The 26471-nt window shown below is 36.2% G+C and overlaps 1 protein-coding gene across 1 annotated transcript in view; it reads right to left on the bottom strand.

The window, feature by feature from the left end:
- Positions 1–26471, bottom strand: part of LOC115445344 (laminin subunit alpha-1) — a 162586-nt gene that overhangs the window by 98105 nt on the left and 38010 nt on the right. Inside the window, 2 exon segments of the mRNA XM_037441751.1 lie at positions 15258–15423; positions 16418–16589. Coding sequence (XP_037297648.1) covers positions 15258–15423; positions 16418–16589 — 338 coding nt within the window.

The following is a 26471-nucleotide window of genomic DNA, read 5'->3' as shown; positions in this document are numbered from 1 at the left end:
GGTGTGTTTGTTTTTGCAAAAAATAAATATACTTATTCTAAAAACTACTTTTAAACGAATGTATCCATGAGCGAGCCTGTATTTATACTTAATCTGTATTAATGTATAATTGATTCGTTTTGGGAAACGTGGAGATTACATTATCTAGTCAGCAGGCGGATTTGTGACGTAAGTAATTTGAAGACGAATCAGCAGTACGTAGTAATTCGCGTCTTGCAAACTACCTCTCCACCTTCACCTATGTTGATTTGGTAATCTTTGGGGGTGGCCTATGTTTAGCAGAGGACATTCTGCGGCTGATGATGACGATGAAACTGCAACTCGTTAGCAACTAGTTCTTTCTTTAACTGAACAACGAAACATTATTCAAAAACATTCTGATAGTTATTGCTAGCCCATGGCAACACCGCCCAAATATATGGAAAATGATATTCCGCATCGCAACAAACAGCGCTCATTATTCTAAGTTAATGATTTTAGGTTTCGTAAGACCTAGAGGAGGCACTGGAGGAGGACCGTCATGCCTGGCGATCAGCTGTCCAATACTCGACCAAGTCACGATCCTTAGCATTGAGGGAACGATTAGAAAGAGAGAGAAGACCTCGATAACACATCGATTTATTGTCCTAATGTTTTTGTAGATAAAATTTTCGTCATCGTTTGATACTAAAGATAAACTTCACTTCAAAGGTGACTGTTTAAAATCCAAATAAACACATCTTGCAAAAATACTACATTAAAAAGACAGACTATATCATCAAGTAGTGTGGAAGGAAGAATTTGAAAGACATTTAGTTAAATTACTAATTATAATATCCTAGCTTTTGCTTGCAGCTTCACCCGTTTGATGCAATTTTTCGGTATAAAAGTCCCGCTATATTGATAAGAAAATTAGGATAGAAACCAGCTTATAATCTTCCCAGAGTCTTAAACTATCTCCATGCCAAATTCATAAAAATCCGTTTAGTCGATTTTGAGAAAATCAACAATATACAGACGGACAGAAAAGGGGACTTTGTTTTATAATTTTATAATATATTAATAATGAGATTGGAAAGGCAAGGTACCTTTTATCAATTGTAATTATGCATCCTTGATAATGAACTTATCAAACTCTAATCTATTATCAATACTTAACCTTTGAATGTTGCTACAATTATCATTATTATAAATATTATCTTTCTTTGCTCATTAGTTCAAGGAACTGTACATATTGCCTGTATTTATTCTATATAGGATAGGTAAATATGTATTGGATAGCCACGTAGTAGATTTAGCGTGCAATATATTGAAGATGATCGATGTAAAGAGAAACCGTACTTGTTTCAGTAAAAATTTAACGATTTGATATTCAAAAACAAACAACTAATATAAAAGCGCTATATTATGTCAAAATAAGAATTTTATATATAAAAATTTCTATACTATGACAAATACAGGACTTCACCCAGGGATAGTCTGATGTTTTCCAGATTAAAGATCTCCAGAGGGGTTAAAGCAGGGTTGTAATACAGGTGCACCAACATAACCTATCAATCATACCTGAGACTTGGCATATGTAATGATCTCCACGAACAACGTGTGACGCTTGCATTTAGACGAGTAGCTAGCTCGTTTCGTTGTCCGGTAAAAATATTCCCGGGGATTATTGTTAATGGTGTAAATAACATAGACTTTGATAATCATGAGTGCTGAGTCACATTCGATATTGCTTATCAGATTACAATATAATATAAACACGTCATGTACCACTACAACGTAGAAAAGCCGAGTAATCAGAAATATTATGTAATCGTCGTATGTCGTTACTTTTTGTCTAATCTTATTTACCGAAGTTTTAGAGACGTATTTACACTCCCGTCAGAGGAAGCCCGCAGCCGTCCCTAATGCGCCGAAGTGGGCCACCGCGGAGTTTTAGCTGGTAGGCCGTGCGTAGGGGGCGGCTCAACGCCGGGCCGTAAGGCACAGTTACCCCAGCATAACCGCTCAGTCACCCCCTACAAAGGCTGGGCAGTAATAATAAGGGACTTTCTCCGCAAAACCAAAAATAAAGACTTATATCCATCCCAGCTTGAGTTTCCCAGGTAGTAATAGCGCGAGGTTATTGTACCGATCTTTGTATTATTATATTATATGCAAAATATACATAAAGTGGAGGGTAGGTTAGTTTTTGAAATTAATAAATCAGTCAGCCGCTAACTCCCGTGTTTAATTTCACAGTAATCACCATATCAAACACTCAAATCTAATCCAGACGTTATTTGCCGATCAAGAAATCGAACGCATTCCTCAAACACAAATACTATTTAACAAAAAGGGGATTGTCTTCAGTTATGTGCTCTCAAAAGAGGTTAAAAAGGTACTAGAGGTAAAAATCTAATTGGATCTCGTTGTTTCCAGTGTAATACGCGAACAATACTGCGTGTGTACCCGATGGCCGTACGGGCAGCGAGTCCTGGCTGCTGCAGTGGGTATACTCCTCGGCGCAGTCATAGGCCTCTCTGTGACAGTGGCCTTCAGTCGAAAAGACGATGGTATCGCGGGAATCTTCCTTTACTCCGCACCGGACTAACTCCAAAATAATTAGATTATATAAGGTAAATTTAATTGAATTAAAGTTAAGTACTTAATATAGTATATTCTAAGATAAGCGGTGTGACAGTATGGCGGCTGACAGTCGCCATGTTAGATTTTTATATTCTATGTGTGATGAGAATGGCGCGAATGAGCGCACGTTTTGTAACCTTACAAGAACACAGTGTAAGTCATTTTGGTGAAGTTTAGAACAGGCTCTATTTGCTTATATTTCTTGAAAAAAAATATTATTTTGGTTACTGACTGTTGGTGTAACATTAACTTTCTTGTAATATACAATCGTATTTGGGCGATCTGTAGATAATTTAGGATTTTACAAGATAATTGTAAGGCACACTGGTGGAATTGTATTATTTTTTATAAAATAACGGTCAACTCTTAGTTATATCTATGCTACTATAGATTAATCTTACTTTGTACTTATATTATCATACTTATACAGTCTTACTTATAAAAATTTCGCAAGGCTATGCTTAGTTAAAATACAAATTTACTCAATCAGCTGTAGTCAAAACCCGCCATCTTGCTTCTTAATAAGGTTTGCACTAGGAACCGGTGGTTTTTGACAGCTATTTAAGCAATTCTTAACCATCTCTTAACGCAAAAACATGTTTATAAATAAGACTGTATTTTTTCTAATACCTATTATAAATGCGAAAGTTTGTGAATATGTTTGTATGTTTGTTAGAAGTAAACCCAGAATTATGTGAACTGATTTAGATGAGACACATGAACACCATGCCCTTAATTAACACATAGGCTACTTTTATCCCGGTAAATTGCTTCTATTGGTAATTATGGAATTTTTTAGGAGCGTGTTTAGGACCTTTTGTAACGGAAAAGACTTTTTCACAGGGGCAAAGCCGCGAGCAACACATAATAAAAAATATGTACATGTCAAATTAACAAAATGAATTGGGAAATTAAGTACAATAAATGTAATTAATTAGCTCATTTAGATCCGACAAATCTACAATTTATTACTTTGAAACAGAAAGTTAAAAGTATCGCAGCATTATTTACCACTGCTCTTAAATAAGGTGTTAATTTTCTTAGTTTCTTACAGTTTCATATATCATAATGGGTTTAGTTGATTGTCGTATCACAATGATAGTATTTGTGCAACAATCTCTATCAATATAGACCTTAATCACAGTTGCCATATTTAAAGTTATAGTAAAATTTAATACTACTGAAAATTAGGCCATTATATAATTAGTTATATGTAGTTGCCAGTATTTTAAACAAAAACCCAAAATATTACACTTCATCGTTATATTATATAACGAGTAGTTTGTTGTAACTTTTACAAAAAAATCCGATATATATATTGATTATATATAAATATGTTTTGTTATCTTTAACAGATAAATGAAATATAGATTTTAATCAGTCATTTCGATTATGATATACCTAAACTATTATTTGCCTTTCTGTACTCGTAATAGTGTAAATAATTTGTAGAATAAGCTGAAATAATTCAAAATTGTAAGATAATGTTAATTTTTGTATTCTATGTCAATTTTTACGTACTGGGCCCTTATTCTGTATGGTACTATAAACGTGTAACGCGGCCGTGTCATGTTATCTTCGAGAAATGTGCGTGGAATGGTATTCTGTAAGCCAAATTTCTATAGTCCTAAACATGATGCGTTGTGTTACGTGCTTGTTACGCACTGTTAACATAACGTGCGGGATAGAGAATAAGGCCCCTGTTCGGGTTAACTACATTAGAAAGACATTCAAATGAATTGGAACAAAAATATCGTACTTGAATGAATTCTAATAATTTGACTTATTTCCTTTGGCAAAAGTGTATTACTAAAATATCATTATCAAAGATTGGCTTGTAAGACAATGTGGTAGAATCACGATAGATTGAATTATAAGCCTTGTTAAGAAAAAACAATGGGTAAAGTTATCTCTGGCGAGGAGTGAAAGGGAACCCAATACAACATAATATAGGTACTAAAATGCAAAAACGCTGTCTGCAAATCATTCTAATAAAGAGATTTTAAATAAACCACGAAAGGAAAGCCGGCAGGAATATACCACATGGACCCACCGCCACTGATTTCTATTTTGTTATTGCATGAACATACAAAAGAAAATTAGGTTCATTTTAGTCGATAAAACATTTTTTGTTAATTTCGCCACAATCTCGTAAAATATCATAAATGTACCAATAAATATTGTTAAGATTATTTCTTACGTAAAACATTTACGACTGTGGAAAAACCGAGAAATAAAAAAATACCAATTGATATGTTGTCTTTTATTTAACGCTTAGATTTGTAGCTTATATGGGTTGTGTAACCAGAGATCTCGGATACGATTCCTAAGATGACACACTTTGTATGATTTTTCTAAAATGCTATGGGACTTGACCTTCTGAGGATTATTATCAGACAGACGCCTTGACTGTAAAATAAGTCTTTCTCCGCCGCCTCCGCCGATCCTAAGATGGTTTCTTTTCCTTCCCCAGATATTCCTTTCCAACTTTCCTCCAGGACCCTGCAGTCGCAAAGCCGAGGGATTCCAGTATATCATTCGCAGGTTTCCTCCGGTGTCGAGTGCGCAATCCAATACCAAAAAATAATGCACGTTGTTAAGAGAAAGGGCAGGTATAAGAAAAATAACTTAATAGCAGTTCTAGAGCTGTTCCTTTTTTGAAGATAAGTATATTTTAAGAGGATAGCGTGTACTCTCAGCTTTGACAACCACCTCGGTTCGAAAACATTATTATACTGTTTTAAGTTTAATATTTTTTATATGTTATGTTTTATGTGTTTTGCTGTAATAAACAATTTTTCTTTTTTTTTTTTCAAACTAAGTAGGTAATACTGCAACGAATTTAGGTAACCCTGTGTTCAATCACCAGTCCATAAGCCCAAAGATATCCGAAGATAAGTCCCGCGACGCAGACAATTGTATATACGGTTGATAACAGACCCTAATCTCAAGATATCTTTGTTTATTAAAATAAAAACAGCGGGGAATTACACTGTCGACACAAAGGAATGGTAAGTCTCTTGTGTCACTGTCTGAGTGACATCGCTATATTTCTTTTTTAAAGCGCAAATGTTCTTGTTGGAATTTTAAGCTATTGTAATAATTCTTTATGAGGTAAAATCCAAAGTCTTGAAGCAAAGAGTGCATGGGGCAGTAAAGCGTTCTTTAGCAAATTCTTAAGCGCCTTAAACATCGAGTATGACCTCTCACGACTGCAGTAGCTGTGTTCAATAGCAAGATGATTAGACCAGTTCCGGCAGCGATCAGAAAAAACAAACCATATCACGCTTGTACCGGGTATCCCCAAAAGGAGGAAAAGCATACTACATTTTCATTAGAATAATTGCTTATGTATTTGTAATACATTGCACATCAAAACACGACCATAATAAGACACAAAGAATAAGACAGCACACAACAGTTAATAACAACTGGACATTGTTAATCATTCTAATTACAATAATTCAAATTATATTATGCTGCCAGTTCCTATAACACTTTGTGATGCCTATACAACCTCAATTAAACATAAACTATATTCTCCACTGTCAAAGCCGCACGGAACTAAAATCTTCACGTCGTTTTGATATCGTTATATTATCGAATTATCTGGTTTACCATGAGATACGTCTGTCTAATAGATATTATTATCCCCAGTGATCTTCCTAGATTGGCAGGGAAGTATCTCGAAAATTTTGTTTACGTTTGAGTTTTTTTTAATATTTTGAATGATGTGATGAGCTTCGCCTGATGGTAACCAATACGACGGCCCGTTAACAGTAGTAACATCAACAAACGTTTAGTATTCCACTGCGCTCGTCATCTTGAGACATTATAAGTTAAGTCATGTGTCCAGTAGTTACATTGGTAACAACTGATTAGTTTAGTAATTTTAAAACCCAATATTACCTCATGGAAATGCGTGAAGAGATTAAAGAAAGTGGAAAAGGCGAGTGAAGTATCCTAAGAGCGGATTAAAAAATCAATCTTACTTTTAATTCCTAAAGCTTATCTCGTAATTTAAGTCTTATCCCTCTCAGTAGTAGAGGAGATTCGTGCCCAGCCGTGAGACAGAAATTATTATTTTTTTATTCCAATATCACCACACAGAGCCATTACATGGTACATCCAATTCGACTGGCGGAACTATTAATAATAACATAAAAACTTACAACTATATTCTATAACTATTTATTTTAAAAAAATGAAAATTAAGCATAACAAATAAAATACAACAAAATATTTGCGAGCTCACTCCAGTTACATGTCAAATCTGCTTTGACATGGACCTCGTTTATAATATTAATGGTTCGGGTGAGACGCCTTGGCCAAGAGGTTGGTCCTGGCCGTCGACACCGCCATCAATACGGGCTCCTACAATCAGGCACAGTTGTAATCCATAGTCTGTCTTTCCCCTGATATAGGCGCGATATTATGTATTATTACCTCATATTGCAAATAAGTGCTAATAAATACGATACGCAAAATGTCAAAGGACTATTACTTTTTTGAATCAGCGCCATCTCGCGTGGACAGACATAGAATATAGCGTTTATTCTGTCAATACATCATTAATTATGAGGTGTTTGGTATGTTATTTTCTGAACACCTGCTAAATATTAACAGATATGATAGACTATCACTTTTATTGTGTTTTTGTGAACTCTTAAAAAACAATATTTTGTGCAGGTTGTGTTTTAAACTATAATGGGTGATAATTTATGTTATCAATAACCATTTTTTTATACGTGCACGGCAAAGTGACCCCTCTGCACCTGATGGTAAGTGGAGTGGGGTCCAATAGAATGTCGATAGACGAAAGATGATTATCCCTCGGCAGTGGACACAGTAATGCCAGCCTTTTGGAACTGGATATACACAGGCTGATGGGCCACTATGGTTTTTAACATCTTGTGTACGGTGGTCGCTATGCGGGCGGATATAAAATATATCCTACCACCACCTTAAAAGAAAAAAATACATCAGGGAAAGAATTCGATGGCCGCGGTAGCGGAGTTGTTTTACGGTACGACTGTAGTGCTGAGGTCTTGGGTTCAATCCCCGATTCGGGCAGTGATTTTTGGTTTCTATATACAGTATCAGCCCGGAGTCCGAAGTTTGTGTCCGATTTGGCGATAGGCTCGCCCCCAATCTAGTCACGGGACTTTTGGGGTTCAAAGCGTTTTTGTATAGAAAAAGTTGTGACATTCAGGCTTCCGAGTCACCAATTTGGTTATTTACATTCCTGAAGCTTAAATCAGGGAAATCATTGATATAGACACAGCCCCAAACACTAATATGAATAATTAAAATCATTCCGATAAGTAAAAACTCCCAACGAATAATTATATTTACATTCAGATAATTCTGAACACTCAAAATGCACAAAAAGGTTTTGCGTATTACCATTAACGGAATATTATGTGCATGAGATACAATCGTCTAAAGTCGACGTAAACATGCGAAAATGATGCAATTACAAGCGCACGGAACGTGTGTGGACAGATATTACTCAAGTGCATGTTTGTACTGCTATCTGTGATAAAATGTAATACAAAAAACACAAAACAGTAACTTCATATAATAACTACTTTATTGTTTGTGTATGGGAAATTGGTATTAACCAAGGAATTAATGCCATTATTATGTTTATTCTTTAATTATTAAAATGTTACCTTTTTTACTTCTATTAATAAGTCTAGTTAAATATTTGTGCCCTTCTTTGCGCAAAGATATTTGCGATCTTTATCAGACAACTTCAGATAAAAAATATCGCTTAGTAAAATTCTCTGTTTAATTTTTGATATAGTATATCTACCAACTCCAAAGTACCGAGGGTTATTAACAACGTTTCTATTATTGTCCCACAACAGCCGATCTCTATACCAGTCTACATTAGCATACAGTTTCAGAGCCTACTCATATTCACAGTTCACTATAAAGAACACTACATTACCCTAAAAGTTCATACACGTAATGTTTTCTGTCTCTGTCTCTTAGAAACATTATATCTTTAAAATAATATATATTTTATAATGGGCACGTAATGTCTTAAATTAATTGTGAAGACAATTCTTTTGCTTGCATATCCCTCTTTATAATGTTATTACGGGAATCTGTGATAACACGGTGCGTCTATAATATTGAAGAAATAATATATTAATACCAACCGCCAACTTTCGTAAGAACTGATAAAATCTCGGTTTATTTGCAGTCGGTTTCGGGTGAAATATTTTGAGATCGCACGTGTGGTCTGACATCGACAAATAATCTTAAATTGTACCTTATTTGAGTAAACATGTGTTATCTGCCTTTTAGTGGTGGTTCACACGGGGTAAGTGGTTGAGAGAGTTACTTGGGATTGTAGTTTATATTATGTTACTGGACTGCTCTATTTTTTTTTTGTGGCTTCGAATGACGAAACGAGCTTATCCTTCGTCGGATGGTAAGCAATAGGACCGCCCTTAAATAGTGGAAACACCATTCAACACCTTCAATTACAAATTGTTTGATATTCCACTGCGCTCGCCATCCTGAGATATGAGATGTTAAGTCATATGTTTAGTACTTACACTGGCTACAACGTTCTTCAAACCGGAACGTAACAGTGACTACACAGTACACACTGCTGTTTGGCGGCAGAAATAAACATTGCGGTGGTTCCTACCCAGGCGGACTCTCACATATGAGAGACCTACCGCCAGTGACTTGTGAATTAGTAGATAAATAAATATTTATAACAATAGCATGTAATCTTAACTTAAAGTGAAAATCATTTGTCAGTCATAAAATTAATTTCTCTGCAGAATCTACACGATCGACAACTATATTCATGCAATATTGAATAAACTAAAAGTCCTAGACCACTGGTTCCTACCCTTTCCAATATTATTACCCCTGTGATCTGTGTAAAACTGATTTTACCCCGCCTTCAAAATGTTATCAAACAATACAAACAAATACAAACCTCTTTATAAATCATAAATTGCACAACAACCTTACAATTTTATCGTCAGCTGTTATTTTTTTAATTTTATGATCATATAATTAGGTCCTTGTTACCCCCGTGAATTAACTGTTTTACTCCCAAGCTAGGAATCAAGGACACTTGCCTAATAGAGTAGATATCTCCTAACTCCTAATACTGGCATAGTGTGAGCATAAATTAATTAAAATAAGGAAATTCACAGGAATTTGAAAGTTAATTCGAAGGCATATTTTTTAACAACCAAATAAGCGGTTGTAATTTTGATTGCAGTGTTTTTATTTAAGTGACGTGTTATCTTGTATATCGGCGGCTTTTATTAACGAAGGCTATATTTATAATGTATTTATTGAATATAGTATATAAAGATAAGTAAAAAATGTGTTTGTTTACATGAAGTTCTGAAAATAATGAACGGATTATAACAATTCTTTTACTATATACATAAACTACACTGTCTGTTTATAATATGGTAATATGACCAATGACCAGATGAAGTCAGAAATTTGTATTATTTTTCAAACATTGAATAAACAGTATTTAAGACCCGTAAAAGTATAATATATTTTACAGTATTATTGGCAACACTGCCAATAGCACTCAGGCGTAATGTAGCTTCTTATTAAAGAACTTTAAAATCGTTTAAGTAGGTACTTTTTAGCTTCATCCATTACATACAAACAAAATCTTTTTTCTCCTTATATTAGTTTATATTTGTACCACGTCGAACTATAAACCTATAATTTAACTGTACGCACAGTTTAAAAAAGAAACAACGAAAAAAATTAAAACAACCAAATATGTATTCAAAAATTTTTAAACGCAATACGCTTTCATGATATTTCTCTTTACTTATCGAATGCACTCGAGATTATGTAAATTCCAACAGCTGGCGTCAGACGTCAGTTAAAGCTCGAACAGACGATGTGATAAGTATTTATAATAAGTGCTCTTAACACGGAGAGGAACACTTCATGTGCTTTCAATAAAACTAATAGTCTGCTTTTGTAATTAAAGATATCAGTACAGTTGTGATCAGTGACTTAGGCGTACCGCAGACGATTTTATTAAGGTATAAGCAGAGACGAAATTTATTCGCTCCAAGATGCAAGAGAACGAAACTCAGGTAATTTTTTTCGAATCGTAAAACGCAGTTTTTGGTTGTCTGGGAATCAAAACCAGAACATCGCGGTTTTCATCCTTACACCAAAGAAGCAATTAGGTATGCCGGCATAACTTTGCCGCTGTCTAAGGATATTTTTCTCACTTGCCGATGGGCATTACATTTTAAAGTCAAGTTACTTCGATAGAAAAAATATCAATTTAGAAAATAAAGCAGTGGATAGTGGTCACTGTACTAGTAATGATTTAGAGGGCGCCCCGCCGGCCGGCGCGGCGCGGCGCGGCGTATGTATTACGTACACCGTGCGACATAATGGCGGAGATGTGTATCGCGCGATATCGCACGCCCATTACAGATATTTGCCTCTTTTGTACACCGCTATTGTGGAGTATCGTGGGTGTATTAGGGAGGATATTTCCATCTATATTAGCCTTTGAGTACGGCTCATTCTGAGTTAAAGCTCGCGGAAAAAAGTAGTTGAAAGCAGTCAAGGATGTAGCTTTCTATCAGTGGAAACATTTTCTGAATCAACGCAGTAGTTTTGAAGATTATTTCATACAGTCAAGCTGCCTGTTTATTCATATTATTAGATGAGACAAATGTCGGGTGCGAATGTTAGACATTAAAATAAAACAATTTTTCAGATTTTATCGCAGTTTTTTAAACATTTTTATAGTGTGAAAGCTGCAATAAAATCAGTTTTTTTTTTATTAATTTATCTTTCATTTACATGAAAAAATATATATGTTTTTTCGCGTGATGGTGTTTTAAATGTTTTTAATTTCCATTTTATATGTTAAGTGCTAAATAATTATTGTTATACAATCCACATTAATCTATCTTATGAAAATCGTATCTCGTATATTGTGTGAGTAACACAAGGTCTCTACGAAGTGAGATAGAGCTAAGTGGCCGGCCGCTGCCCCGTCCCATTTGCGTCGTGCTGCGCTGAAAATACGATGTTATCTAAACCGAAACTTGTTAATGAAAGCCATATGAGCTATTTTTACCGCGATGCAACATAGTGTGAAGGACGGAGCTAGCGTGAAAGTGTGTATTTCATGGGTGTCATTATTAAAACCGAATGTTTGGGGGTGAGGGCATTGTCGCGAAGATTTCCGTAAGGAGAAGTCAGTTCAACATTTTTCGAGGCAATTGTGGCGCCTGCAGTGTCGCAAGGTGGTCGACTCGTCACAAGATTATAAAATTTGTTTGACTCCATCACAGCAAGATATCGTGGTTTACGAATAGGAGCAAGTACATATTTCTTTGTAATGATATTGAAAGATAATAAATTGATCTCCTATTTAGTAGAGTACTTGCAACACGTATAGAAGTTTGTTGCGCCGATTTATACTTGGGACCGGAATTGTTTTTTGTCCCAAATTTCCCAAATTCAGCATACTCACAGCACGTGCGCGGGCGCAGTACGGCGCGCGATTTATCGCTCCGTCGCAGATAAGAGTTGCAATAAACTCGGTGGAAGCGCCCTTTTGTCCTCTTATCGGGCCCTAATAGCTTCCACAGATAGCGCGTTATTGATCGCCGCTTTGAATGAACCTTACCGGGTTGCGTCATCGGAGGCTGGACGGTTATTGACGTAAGTTAAATATAGCCTGATATTATATACATATACATAAAGGTGGTAGAGATTTTTGTATTGTGTAAATAAATTTGTTAGGATTTTTTTTGACAAATGTCGATCTGATTTTATTGTCTCTTTTTGTTTTGTTTTGCTGTTATTACTCGACATTGGCAAAATCACCGATAAATAAATGGTGGCAGCCATAATGTAAAAGAAGAAGAAGAGGTGACAGAGAATGAAGACCTCTAGAAGTGAAAGGGAGGCATTATGATATAATTATTTCTCGTGCTGTATTTATAATTTTGTGTTTTTTTTTCATTAGTTTATCCCAGGAATACTTATGATGTCGCTTTTCATTGCATTGTATGCAGCCGTCACTATTTAGTCTGATGTAAAAATATCCAGTACACACCCAAACTTCGATAAACTCACAAATTTAATATAGGTTCGTTCCATTTCTGCTTATCCTTGAAAAGGTAAAAAGTCGTGATGCTATATTTTACATAAATACGAAACCAATTTTATGTGTTCTTAAATATCAAAGATTTCTATTTTTAGTATGATCGCCAGCTGTTAAATTACAATAAGACCACAGATAAAAAAGTCTTCGCGGTTTGTCTGTGGTTTTGTTACGCGGGAGGTCCTTTGTTCCTTATCGTTTATGAATCTCTATTGTGTTCTATACTTTATTATGATATTAGGTGAAGCTAATAACCTTATTGCGTTATACAAGCTTTAATGGTCTATTGGCAGCGTTAAGGTCTGAATTATAGTGTGTAGGAGGATTTTTAAATGCCTTTAAGTTTCTACAAAATATGCTTGGATCTTTTTCTTTTTAGCCAGGAGAAATGTTTAATGTAAAAAACTATGTAACGTTATTAAAATTGAGTTACAACGCCATCTATGAGCGAGTAGCTGAATGAATTTAAAATTTTGTGTTTTTTAACCTGCCTTACATTTGTTAGCCCGCCAAGAGTCGGTTTACACATATACCGGAATTTGGTTGAGCGCTTTAGGCGCTCGCAACCCTTGAATATCAAATGACCATGCTGAGGGTAACCCACTAACGGATTACAAACCTCGGCTCAGGACGATCACTGGTAGAGGATGAGATATTAACATTTAGTTTATGTTTGTATTGTAATAAAACAAAAATAATATTTTATCTTATTAAAGTATACATGTTACCGTAAAGAAATGATAGTGTACAGAAATTTGTAAAAATAACAACATAAACACGTGGATTACGTTTCGCTATTAAGAGCCATTACTCATATAAAATAAACATATTATATACATTCTTCCGCAATAGCGTGAAGAAGCATCTTAGTAGGCCGGCATAATTGTGTTGAATAGCATGGCCATCTGTTGCCATTCGATACTTTATCTGGACGGCATTCCGCTTACCATCAGATGCAGTGCAGTCGCTTTGCCGCGCCAGGAATAATAAAAAGGCAAACTAAAAAATCGCTCAATTCATTACTGGTCTATCAGTCTGTGTCTTAATGTCTATTGAAATCGAAAACCTCTGCCCAGTTAAGAAGGTCCCGTTCCCAAAATATTACAATAAAAAATCTAAATATTTTACATTAACTGACCTACAGTGTAAATAATGACTGTAATTGTTGTTTTTGACAGTTACAACTAGAGTCCACGACTTACACGTAGAAAATGTTAGGGTTGACACCAAAAACACAATTTTTTTTTGTTGTATTTTAATTATCCGTTGAGTATATTAAAAAAGAAATAGAGGTGAAAACGTTATAATTGTCTAGTCTGCATTAGTAAGGCTTTTAATCGTTTTTTTCTATCTATATTTTTAAGTGTGAAACTAAAATAATCAGGTAAGCTTCACATAACAATATATTTCTTAATACTGTTGTATGTACGATAAATTATAACTAATTCGTTTCAAGCTCCCTTTCTTTGTTACCTATACCTATTTTCTTAATTTTTCAACACTACATTATCAATGTCATAAGTCTCTTATATCTAAAGACTAATATTGACCAATATATTCCCTTTAAAACAGTCACACATAAAGGGACACACTAATTGTTCTCTTCCCACAACCAAAAAGGATCAAGAGATGGCAAACCTAGTGACCTAAAACAAAACACAATAATATGAACTCCACGAAAGCACATGTTATCTTTTTTTATTTTTTTAGCAGCCCTATTTTCAGGCAGGTAAAAAGAAAACCAGTAACTCAATAATCATAAAAAATATTCCCGAATAGCAGCCCTATTTGAAGACAAAAGAACAACACTGTTTGTCGTGTACACAGAGGTCCGAGTTCCGACCTACGGAGGTCGCCGGTCGCCGGTCGCCGGTCGCCGCGTGGGCGCGTCTGAGGTGCGACCAGTGCCCACGCACTACACTCGTCTGGTTTATGTTTTTGTCTAAAAACATTGCGTTGCGACGATGACGAACTTTCAATAAATCTAATTTTAGTGATGCGCATGCGCTGACAATTAGTGGTCGAAAGCGATATTCATATCAAACCAAGTGCTACAGCAACTACAGTGTTAGTTCTGTATTGCTACGTGTCGGTAACAAGTTGACAGCGTCTGCCTTCGTTCCTCAGAATACAACTTTCAACATTGTAATAGTAATGACGGAATAATAACGTATTAGTAATAATTAATAAAACTTTGTGTCCAGGAAGACGTAAATATCCATTCAGACTTCTATCTAACGTTTTAACATCATTGCCATTTCAGTACGCGTAAAATAGCGTGATAATGTCACCCTCACTCAATACCAATTGCTTTCATAAATTTTGATGATTTTTTAATTTTGCTGTTACACATAAAACATGTATAAAACAAAATATTTCTTATATTTATATTGAACTCAATTTGTGTCACTGAAGATTAAAGATTACTTCTACAAAAACATGCTAGACTATGGGTATGAGAATAGGGTTAACCCCACCCAGCTAAAACTATACTCACACCAGGCAGCGTGGCCACAAACTCCACATGTCGATACTCATGTCCGACGGCCAGGATGGGACTCTGCCACCACGTGTTGGGGTCGCCGTCCACCGCGTGGGCCGGCGGGTGGCGGCGGGATGGGGACCCGTCTGGGCCCTCGCACACGTCGCATACTACGCCGCGTCTGAAATATACATGAAAATTAAGTTTTGCCTATCTCCTTTACGCCATAATTTTTTTTATACGTGCTCAGCAAATTGACCCCACTGCACCTGATGGTAAGTGAAGTGGGGTCCAATAGAATTTCGACTGATGAGAGATTACCCCTCGGCAGTCGACACAATTATGCCGGCCTATTGGAACCGGACATACTCAAGATGATCCCGGAACGCGACACACGTGCCCGCCACTGTGGCGGGTTTTAACAATTTGTATACGGTGGTTTCTATATGAGCGGTTATAAAATATAACCAACCACCAGCATGATGTAGAAAGTAGTAAATTATAATACTCTAAGTTTCAGATAGGCGAGTGCAAGGCAACACTATAACACTAAAAATTTAAAGGTGATTCTTGTACTGTTTATGAAAATTGGAGAGCCATAACTTACGTACTCTCAAGAGAGACCATCGCTGAGCTCGTTTGTTTATTATACCAACAAAAATCGCCTACATATTATCCCAATTGGGAAGTAGAACATTTATATTATTATTTACTTTCGTTCCGGGTTAATGACATAATATTATGATTTCTTATATTTACGCGAATGCTAAACATCACGGGAAAGACTAAGGTGTAGGTCGTCTGAAAAGTCAAAGTTACAATATCTACATACAATAAAAACATATAATATAAAAAACAGCAATAAAATCCGAAAAACAGTTTCATTTCGATGATATAATATTGTTTCTTACGGCTAAACTCCACAGCAAGGTGTCTTCTCTGCTGTCGACTTTTCCTTACAAGTATTGCTATGAATATAGTACATTATACTCTAGTATACTCCAGTGGCGAATGGAGAATTTTTCTAAAGGTAACTAAGGCAAAAAGCAACTGCCTTGATTAACATGTCGCGGCCAATTTAATAGAAAACAAAAACTAAGAGAAACGTTAATAAAGCTAAAAGGGAAGCCGGTAGGAATCGGGATGTATGGACGCTTCGCTACTAGTATACTTACTTTCCCGGCGTGTCTCGGCAGTACTCCTCAGCCCCCATAGCACCACAGGTGGCATTAGCTGCGACCGCGGAGTACGGCGCCACGTCGAGCGGCGCGGGCAACAGCGTCCCGCCCGCCTCGCTCGTCACCTCTGCTACCGTGGTACTGCTCAGCCGGTCTAGCAGCGCACGACCTAAGAATGAAAAGGAGTTTTGAGTAAGCTTGATAAAATACTGAATTATTATACGCAGTTAGTTTTTATTAGGCAACTATACGAGTTAAAACAACAAGAAAGTCAAATTTTTAAAACCGGAAGCATACAAGTACGTGTAGTTGACCACAAACAATACAAACTTAGTGCGCGTTCACAATAAATTAGATTTGTAATAAGGTTACATATTTCTTAACTGTTGAATAAAGTTGCAGCGTCATTAAAAAGACGGCAGCATATTTAAGCTATAAGGGTTAAATTATCAGGTCGAAAAAATACGTTACAATCAGGCGAGAGGCATGATCATCTTATTATTTAATTCCAATAAAAATATTGTGACGCAATTCTTAAAAATACACATGAGGTGTTTTGTATTGAAAGTCTTCCACATCACATTATCATGAGACGAAATAAACGAGTCATGTTGCACTAGGTGTGTCCTGCCGACATAAAATTATGATCAATGATTCCATCGTGGGAAATCCTCAATCAGGAATCGAATCAGTCAAGCACGCCACGCCACCACAAACGCATAACAACCCGATAGCATTATCTAGAGCAGATGCATATGTTGGGGTTTATGCTTCCATAACCGATGTATACATATGTAACCTTACAACTATAGTATCTCAAGTGCCTTTGATAGTACAAGTGATTTAAGTATTCTAATCAGTGGCGAAAGGTGAAATTTTCCGAAAGCGAACCCGACACAACATATAGGTACTAATATGCATAAAAACGGTCTGCAAATAATTCTAATGATATTGGTGAGTCACCCCCTTAACCATGAAGGCTGCAAAGTCTTCAAAACAAAAATAAAATACTAAAAACCGCGATAGAATCCGAAAATTAGTTTAATTTCAATGTCTAACATTCGCGTAAACATAAGAAATCATCATTCTAATGATAATTCGATTCTACATAAATTTTACTAAAAGGGAAGCCGGCAAGAATCCAATTATATGGACTTTTCGCCACTGCTTCTAACTTAAGTACAGTTTAGTCTAAATACAATAGTTATTTTTTGGCGTAAATGTTCCTAAATTCATCAGATGGTCTGTTACCTTTCCTTCCTTCGAGAACATAGCAACAGAAAAACTACCGCGAAAGTTACATCCATTAATTCTAGTTATAAATGCCTTTCTTTTTGTAAGGTCATAAGTCTATTAGCACAAAGAAACATGATTCAGTATACAAGGTAAGTTACAAGTCCTTAATTATGACGTAACAGTGTTAATCAGTTGGATACAAAATACTTTAAATCATCTACAAACTCCTCAAATGAGAGATGTAACCTGCATACCAAGTGTGAATCTGAAACAAGAATAACACGAGTTCCACACGCGAAATCCATTTACGTGGATATTGCAAGCGGGCCACGCACCGCACAAAACACATAAATTGCACACATTATGTCGGCACGGACGCTATGGAATCAGTTTGTATTCATACTAGTTTTGCCCGCGATTTCATTTATAGTAAGAACTCCTTTTTGTTCGCCCGCTTGAAAAATAATGTAGTTTGCTTTAAAAGTAATGTAGCTTCCTATTAGAAAAAAAAATCCAAATCAGTTTAGCAGTTCCTGAGAGTAGCTCGTTCAAAAAAACTCTTCTTTATAATAGTATAGAAGTATAGATTGGGTAGGCACAGCTGCACCACAGCTTCCCGATTTTATTGTCTATATTACAGTATTCTTAAGATCAATTAATTATATTTAATATTCATCTATTAAAAAAGAATACAGAACATCGACTTTCTAATTAGAAAGCGAAATATGACAAACCTCAAAAAATTTACAATTTCCCAATCTCCTAACAAAAACGTTGATGTTCAATAAAAGTACAATCAAACATACACCCAAACCATCCTATTAGCTAGCAAGTTTGTTACAAATGCCTCTGAAGAAGGAAACGTGTTTATGCTCATTTGATTAATTACCATTATTAATGTTAAATAAATTTCAGCTAAACGAGACAGTGTGATTTATGGCCTATCACAGATACGAATAAATACGATATGCGAGTAAGTAGTAGCAAACAAAACTGTACGAACACTTGCTGTAACGTACAGACGTTGAAATATGAATATATATTTGCGAAAAAGTTGATGACGGCCTCGATGGCGTAGTTGTAATACACGGTTCGAGTACGACTACTGCGAAGTCCTTGGTTGGAATCCCGAATATAATTTGGGCCAAATATAATTTCTGAGTTTTTCCATCTTAGTAATTAGGCGCGGCTCGGAGTTAGGATATGCGGTGCAATATCCCCATGTCTCGGAAAGCACATAAAGCCGTTGATCCTGCGCCTGATCTCTCTCACATTATGTTGCATTGCCATCCCACCGGACTACGAGAGTCATGGAACGGAGAGTGCACCTGTGTATAGCAAACTAATATTAAGAATAAATTAATGAATGAATCCCTGTTAGCCGAATTTCAGCCATGGCGGCCAATTTTAACAGAGCTCAGCCCGGTACGCAGGAAATATTATAGTGCACAAATTTTTTTTTTATCCGGGCACGGTAAAATTACTCCACTGCATCTAACGGTAAGTGGAGAGGGGTCCAATAGAATGTCGATTAACGAGAGATGATTACCCCTCTGCAGTCGACACAATTATGTCGGCCTATTGGACAGAATATACACAGGCTGATCTCGGAACGCGACAGATATGTAAAAAATATGCCTGGCAAATGGCTATAAAGTCATCATTATATAGGAGCGACGTAGCCGAAACGTATTATATCCTTGCACAGTGCCTACCCCTGAGAAAACAGGCGTGATGTTGCCTTAATATGTTATGTAACCCGTACTGCTGGCACATGTCACAGTGGATACTGAACTCTATTGACACATGCGCTCGACGAGTAAATGTGGCGGTTTCGGTAAACAGGAAGTGCATTGTGAGTTGTTGACTGTACCATCATAGTGCCAGTGCCTCTACTTAGTGGAACGATCAAAGAAATTGTGCGGGACTGAGGTGTTATAACGGGGGTCAAAAGAATATTCCAAATTTTAAATTTGGAATAATATTCGAAATCTGATTTGTAATTTTTTTATCGAAGATATTTTTTTTTTATATGAATTATTTTTACTATATTTTACAACCGAATACAATTCTTTATGAATCTTTTTGAAAGTTATCAAAATGGCATAAGACTTGTAATTTCTAAAATAAAATGTTTTTTTATTACAGCTAATGTTCTATGAAAAGCATCGCATTCCCTTAGTCACAAGACATATTATTCCGACAGCTACAGGTAGAAGGACAATGATTTATAGACAAAGGAGATATATTAATAACCCAAGTATTTTTTAAACGTTGGAATTTGGAGAATGTGGGCAAGGGGACAAAAAGTTAATTTACTTGAGAGGAAAAAACTATGATTTATTTATAAAATATAAACTCACTTTCGTTGTTAACTTTGATTTATAAATTATTTAGACTTTTTTATTTGTTGTATAATGATAAATTAACAGCATTAATTTGAATAGAAACAAAAAAAACCTAATTATTATATGAAAAAAATCCTAAAAATTAAACCCACCACAAAATCCCTAATTACGACCCTGTAATCTCGCATCAACAAAACGCAGCTCCATTGCATCGGGCTGTTAATTGAATACATTTTAGGAATTATGAAAGCGGAAGTGACACTAAAACATTTTTTTAATTTTGGTCCGAGTGGAGTAAACTTGTCTGTTTCGGCGAAACTGAGGCCTTGTCAATAAGAGTGTGCGCGCACGGGCGGTTAAATAATCGTCTGGAACGCTTCTATTTTTAAATCACTGCGAAGATATTGAATGTTTGCAATGTCACCGTATCGACACATTGCAATTATGAGGAATCAAGGCGTTTATGTTGCTACCGAACAAACTGCCCGTGCACGTTTATATAATAAATATAATAATATCAGCCCTGTATTATATACTTGCCCACTGCTGAGCACGGGCCTCCTCTACTACAGAGAGGGATTAGGCCTTAGTCCACCACGCAGGCCTAGTGCGGATTGGTAGACTTCACACACCTTCGAAATTCCTATCGAGAACTTCTCAGATGTGCAGGTTTCTTCCCGATGTTTTACTTCACCGTTAAAGCGAACGATAAATTCACAAAGAATACACACATGATCTTAGAAAAGTCAGAGGTGTGTGCCCTTGGGATTTGAACCTGCGGACATTCGTCTCGGCAGTCCGTTCCACACCCAACTAGGCTATCGCCGCCGTGCACGTTTACTATAAAGGTACTAAATAGATAAATAAATTCGTGAAGTAACAGTTAATTCTAATATAAAATACTACATTTTCTTGGAATAAAAGTAATTAAATATTATATCTAAATAAATTAGTGAAAGATGTTTTTAGAATCGGTCTAATAGCTCTATAGATTACACAACATACAAATTGTTAACTGTATTTTAATATTAATATTTAACAACTTAAGCATTTGAGTTACATGGTGTATTGATAAGAAACGGCTTATGATTCATTATTCATGTTACTTGAATTGGTTCATAATTTTATGGAATCGCTGGAAAGAGATCGGGCCATAAAACTTTAATATTTGGTTAATTTATGGGCGTGGTAAATTACTATGTATGTTACTTGCATGTTACCACGCACTCGGTCTGTGCTGCTGGTGGTAGGATATATTTTATATCCGCCTGGATAGCGACCACCGTACACAAGGTGCTAGAACCTGCCATAGTAGCACACGTAAGTGTCGCGTTCCAGGATCAGCCTGTGTATATCCGGTTCAACAGGCCGACATAATTGTTTCGACTGCCGAGGGGTAATCATCGCTCGTCAGTCGACATTCTATCCGCACTCTACTTATCATCACGTGCAGGCGGTCTTTGCAGTGTACGTATAAAAAAGCAAACTGAGATTACAGCTTCAAAGCGGTTAATGAACTGAAATTCTCATTATATTGTGCGGTATTCTCAGGTCAATGCACCATGGCACTTAGCATTAATTGCAAACCAAAAATCCATATAATTGAGTTAAAGTAACCGCGGAGCCCTGCGGCATGCGTGACATTCTACAGTAGGGTTGTCAAAACTACTTTAAAACATTACGACATTAGATATAATAAAAAAATCAAGACAAAAGGTAAAAATTTAAACCATCCAATCATAGCTTGAGAAGGATTTTTAACTACCGGATTTCATTATACTACCCGCGATCGCAGTTTACCTATAAGAGAGTTTAGCCTTTAATTGTTATGTTAGATTTGAAAAAACCGCACAATTTGTTCCCTAAATCAGGGTATAACACGATACTAGTGGCGAAAGGTCCATAAGACCCGATTTCTGCCAGATTCCCTTTCGGAATTTATGTTGAATGTAATTATCATTAGAACAATTTGCAGACTGCAATTAAGTATTTTAGTACCTATATGTTGTGTTATGTTAAAGCGGCGATAGCCTAGTTGGGTGTGGAACAGACTGCCGAGACGAATGTCCACAGGTTCAAATCCCAAGGGCACACACCTCTGACTTTTCTAAAAAAATCATGTGTGTATTCTTTGTGAATTTATCGTTCGCTATAACGGTGAAGGAAAACATCGTGAGGAAACCTGCTCGTCTGAGAAGTTCTCTATAGGAATTCCGAAGGTGTGTGAAGTCTACCAATCCGTACTAGGCCAGCGTGGTGGACTAAGGCCTAATCCCTCTCAGTAGTAGAGGAGGCCCGTGCTCAGCAGTGGGCAAGTATATAATACAAGGCTGATATTATTATTATTATTATATGTTGTGTTGGGTTCTCTGAAGGAAAATTAGACCCCACGCCATTGCAGATACTGATCTTGAAAATGCGGACACTTTTCGCAGTGCCTGAATCATTGACGTATATTCTATAGACACGAACGTCCATATAAACTATTTGTTCAATATCTGATCTAAAATTGCAATAAAAAAGTCACTGTTATAACCTGTTTATTCACTTGAACAACAAATAATTTTACTTATTTGACTAATATTTTTTATTCACATCCCGGTTTACACTAAGACTTGAGTTCTTATATCATGAGCGTCACTTCGTACATAACCACACGCTGACAATGTTGAAATCATACTCAAGGTGAACGGATTGCAGTACAGTTGACTCGAAAACAACGAGTGTACGGAACACCAAATCTAGTACATATATATCAATGACCTGCATGAATTATGATTTCTTATGTTCACACGAATGTTAGACATTAAAATTAAACTATTTTACGGATTTTATCGCCGTCTCCTTATACAACTAACTAACTACAAAGGCTGCTAAGTCTTCGAAACGTCGGGAAAAAATTAAAATATAAAAACAGCATGCTTGGTTGAAAATTTATACTTTTAACATTTGACAACCCTAACTCGTTGTAACCACCGCAATTTAACTAACAGTTAAGCCGCCGGTGTAATTGGGCGATCATTATGCGTCTTAAATATCTCATTAGACTTATGATAATTTGGTGATGAATAAATACATACGAACTGGGTGATTGTGGGCATTTTTGGGTTAAATTATAATTACTAACTTAATATGTGAAGAAGTAAAAATAGACTAAATAAAATTTCCGTCGTGTTCGCTGCTACAGTACTGTTCATTAGAGGATTTCTTATTTAAAGGTTTGAATTTTGGAAGTCGACGTGGGTCAATAAATGGGTTCGTTTCCTCGCTCTATGATGTTTATCAAAAATGGAATGATCTAGATTTACTTTTCATCAAAATTTAACAGAGAATTTCTTAATAAAAGGAGTGAATTTTGGAAGTGGACGTGGCAAAAATAATGGATTAAATTACTGGCTCTATAATAGGTATCAAAAATTCAATGATCCAGTCTTGATTTTCATCAAAATTGGATCCGAAACTCCTAAGAAAATATTTCATTATTATATTATAGACTTCGCCACCCAGGTGTGTTTAAAATTTACCCTGTATATATTTTTAGCTCATCAGTGGGGTAGATAGCCTTTTTATTCGGTTCCAACAGGCCGGCATAATTGTGTCGACTGCCAAGAGGTAATCATCACTAGTCAGTCGACATTTTATTTGAACTCACTCTATTTACCATCAGGTGCTGTGGGGTCACTTTACCGTGCTTGTATAAACAGAAAAATAAACGTTTACAATGACTGACATTATTATAGACCTTTGACCCTACACTTTTATCACAATTTTAAGTTAAAGTTGAATCTAATGTCACATTGAGTTAAAATCTATTCTCCCTTGCTACAAAGCTTAGATGTTCAACCAGTTGGTCAAGCAGAAAATCATTCAAAACCTTACACTGACACGCAAATAATCAGAGTCTTAATTACATTCTTTCTAAGTGTCATCATCATCATCATCATAATTTCAGCCGGGAATCGTCCACTGCTGGACATAGGCCTTCCCCGTTGAGCGCCACAGAGACTGGTTCTGGGACGCCTTCATCCATCGGACTCCAGAGACCCTCACCAGGTCAGTCCATCTCGTGGGGGGCCTGCCTACGCTGCGTCTTCTGGTAGTCGCCACTCCAGAACTTTTCCGCCCTAACGGCCATCAGTTCTAAGAACTGTATTGATATATAATCATTCAATAGAGTAAGAGCGCTTGCTCACGAGTGCGCAATCTCAGTAAATACTCCTTACACCACGCACCCCCGTATTAGCAACAATGGCATCCGGCATTTCCTAGTCACGCACGATTTGTACGGACCTTCGGTACCCAATTACTTTGTACGTACCAATTGGAGAAAAGCAAAAAGATTTATAATGTATACAAAATCAAGTTCTATATTATAAAACAGATTTTGTTATTGCTTTGTATGACGAGACGAGCTTCCGATCGCCTGATGGTAAGCGATACGACCGCCCATAAACAGTAGAAACACCATCCAACACCTTGAATTACAAAGTATTGTTTGGTAGTCCACTGCGGTCGCCATCCTGAGACATGAGGTGTAAGTCTTATTACGTCCAGTAGTTACACTAGCTACAATGTCCTTGTATGCCGGAACACAACCGTGACTACCCACTGCTACTTGGCGGCAAAAATAGACATTGCGGAGGTACCTACACAGGCGGACTTTCACACGCTACAGATCTCTCACCAGATAAGCTTATAATAGTTTATATCTTATAAAAAATGTAACAAAAATTATAGAATCGATAGTATTTTGGCTTAATTATTTTTTTTAAATGATTTTAAAGTCTTTTGACCGCAATTAACATCATTGTTAGTCTTCTGCATAATTATTGAAAACTTAAACTTAATTCAATAATTAATTTATTAATTAAAAGTTATGTATGCTGATCGCGTAATAGATACACAAATTATACAATACTAACTTTTGCTCGCAGCTTCGCACGCGTGAACGAGTTTTCCAAGATATTTTTTTCCAACTTACTTGATATGCATCGTTATATCATGACCAAATTACACAAAATCATTATAAATTGTAGCCTGTGCATTATTCTGATGTATAGCCAATATTACTGTAAAGTTTCATTCAAATCCGTTCAGTAGTTTTTTCGTGAAAGAGGAACAAACATACATCCATCGTCACAAACTTTCGCATTTATAATTAGTAGGATGTACCTGCCTACCTTTCTATATATGTAGTTATTTTTATTTACCTGTCTACCCTCAATCGATCATCGGTAATGAGCCGGGGTGAGGATGTCGAAGAAACGCCGGAAGCTGTATAAATAGAGTGGCTGTAACACTATTGTTAGATCTTATCTCAGTTAGCCCAGTGGTTGAGCGTGGGCGGCGAATATCTTGGAGTCTATTCCCGGCTTGGACAATCTGAATAAGGTAGCTAAAATTTTATTAATATTTTATTTGTATCGCGGACCGCATATCTTTTTGGAAAGTAAGTAGTAATTCAAAAAAAGGTTCAAATTGTAGGTGAAGTCTAACCAATATTTTAGTACTTTACTATCAATCCAGAAAAAATTTCGTGGACCCTGCTTATGAATTGTTGACCTTCATGTTTGGTCAAGTCTCCCGTGGATCCCTGGGGGTCCACCTGGACCACTTTGGGAATCAATGACTTCACATCGTAGGACGTAATACTCATGACGAATATTTGTTGCCTGGTTGCCCTTTGCCTACACCTTCGGGGATAAATTCGAGATGTATATTTATGTTTAAACTTGGTAAAATAGCTTCTTACTTAAACATTATCATAGGATATAAACCTCGCAACAAGCACTTTAATTTTATTCACTAAACAAAATTACCGTTAATATTAATGCTATTGAAATTAATCAGGCAGGTCAATACTGCGCAGTACACATGTTACCTTTCTTTTAACAAGTAATAGAGAGGAAAGAGGGACGCGTTCAACCGGTCCCTTCCTTATAAGTTAAAATAAACTGTTTACTGACTGCCGCTTCCTATTTTAAACTATTGTTACTTTGTCTTACGTACTTTGAACTTGGAAACGAGAACGATTTGTCGTGTTTTGTGTAATGTTCTAGAAGGTAGAATGAATTAGTGTTCTAAATTCGAATATATTCGAAATAAAAATAGGTTTGATAAAAGACAAAGTTGCTAGGCAAATTTAGACGCTACATCGAGAATATACGTGGATGATACGCCATGTATATGTCACCCTCTATTATGTCATGGGGTGGAAAATAGCTTGGTTATACGTTGGTCCGCTATATGCGCCTCACACTTCCTAACCCTTCGACATAAAAGACGTCAGTCAGTCACACAAGCTGAATATAGTCAAAACTTTGAAACGCTTCTTCACAATACCTTCAAATATTATTTTTTCTTTATCTAAAATAAAGTAAGTAAGTTCCTTTTTATTGAAGAAATGTTATAGCTGAGAACACAAAAGTTTAAAGACTAGAAATTTTGAATTTGTTCAACTACTTTTA

This window comes from Manduca sexta, chromosome 23 (genome assembly GCF_014839805.1).
Source record: "Manduca sexta isolate Smith_Timp_Sample1 chromosome 23, JHU_Msex_v1.0, whole genome shotgun sequence".
Lineage (NCBI taxonomy): Eukaryota > Metazoa > Arthropoda > Insecta > Lepidoptera > Sphingidae > Manduca > Manduca sexta.
This window is presented reverse-complemented; position numbering and strand designations above follow the sequence as displayed.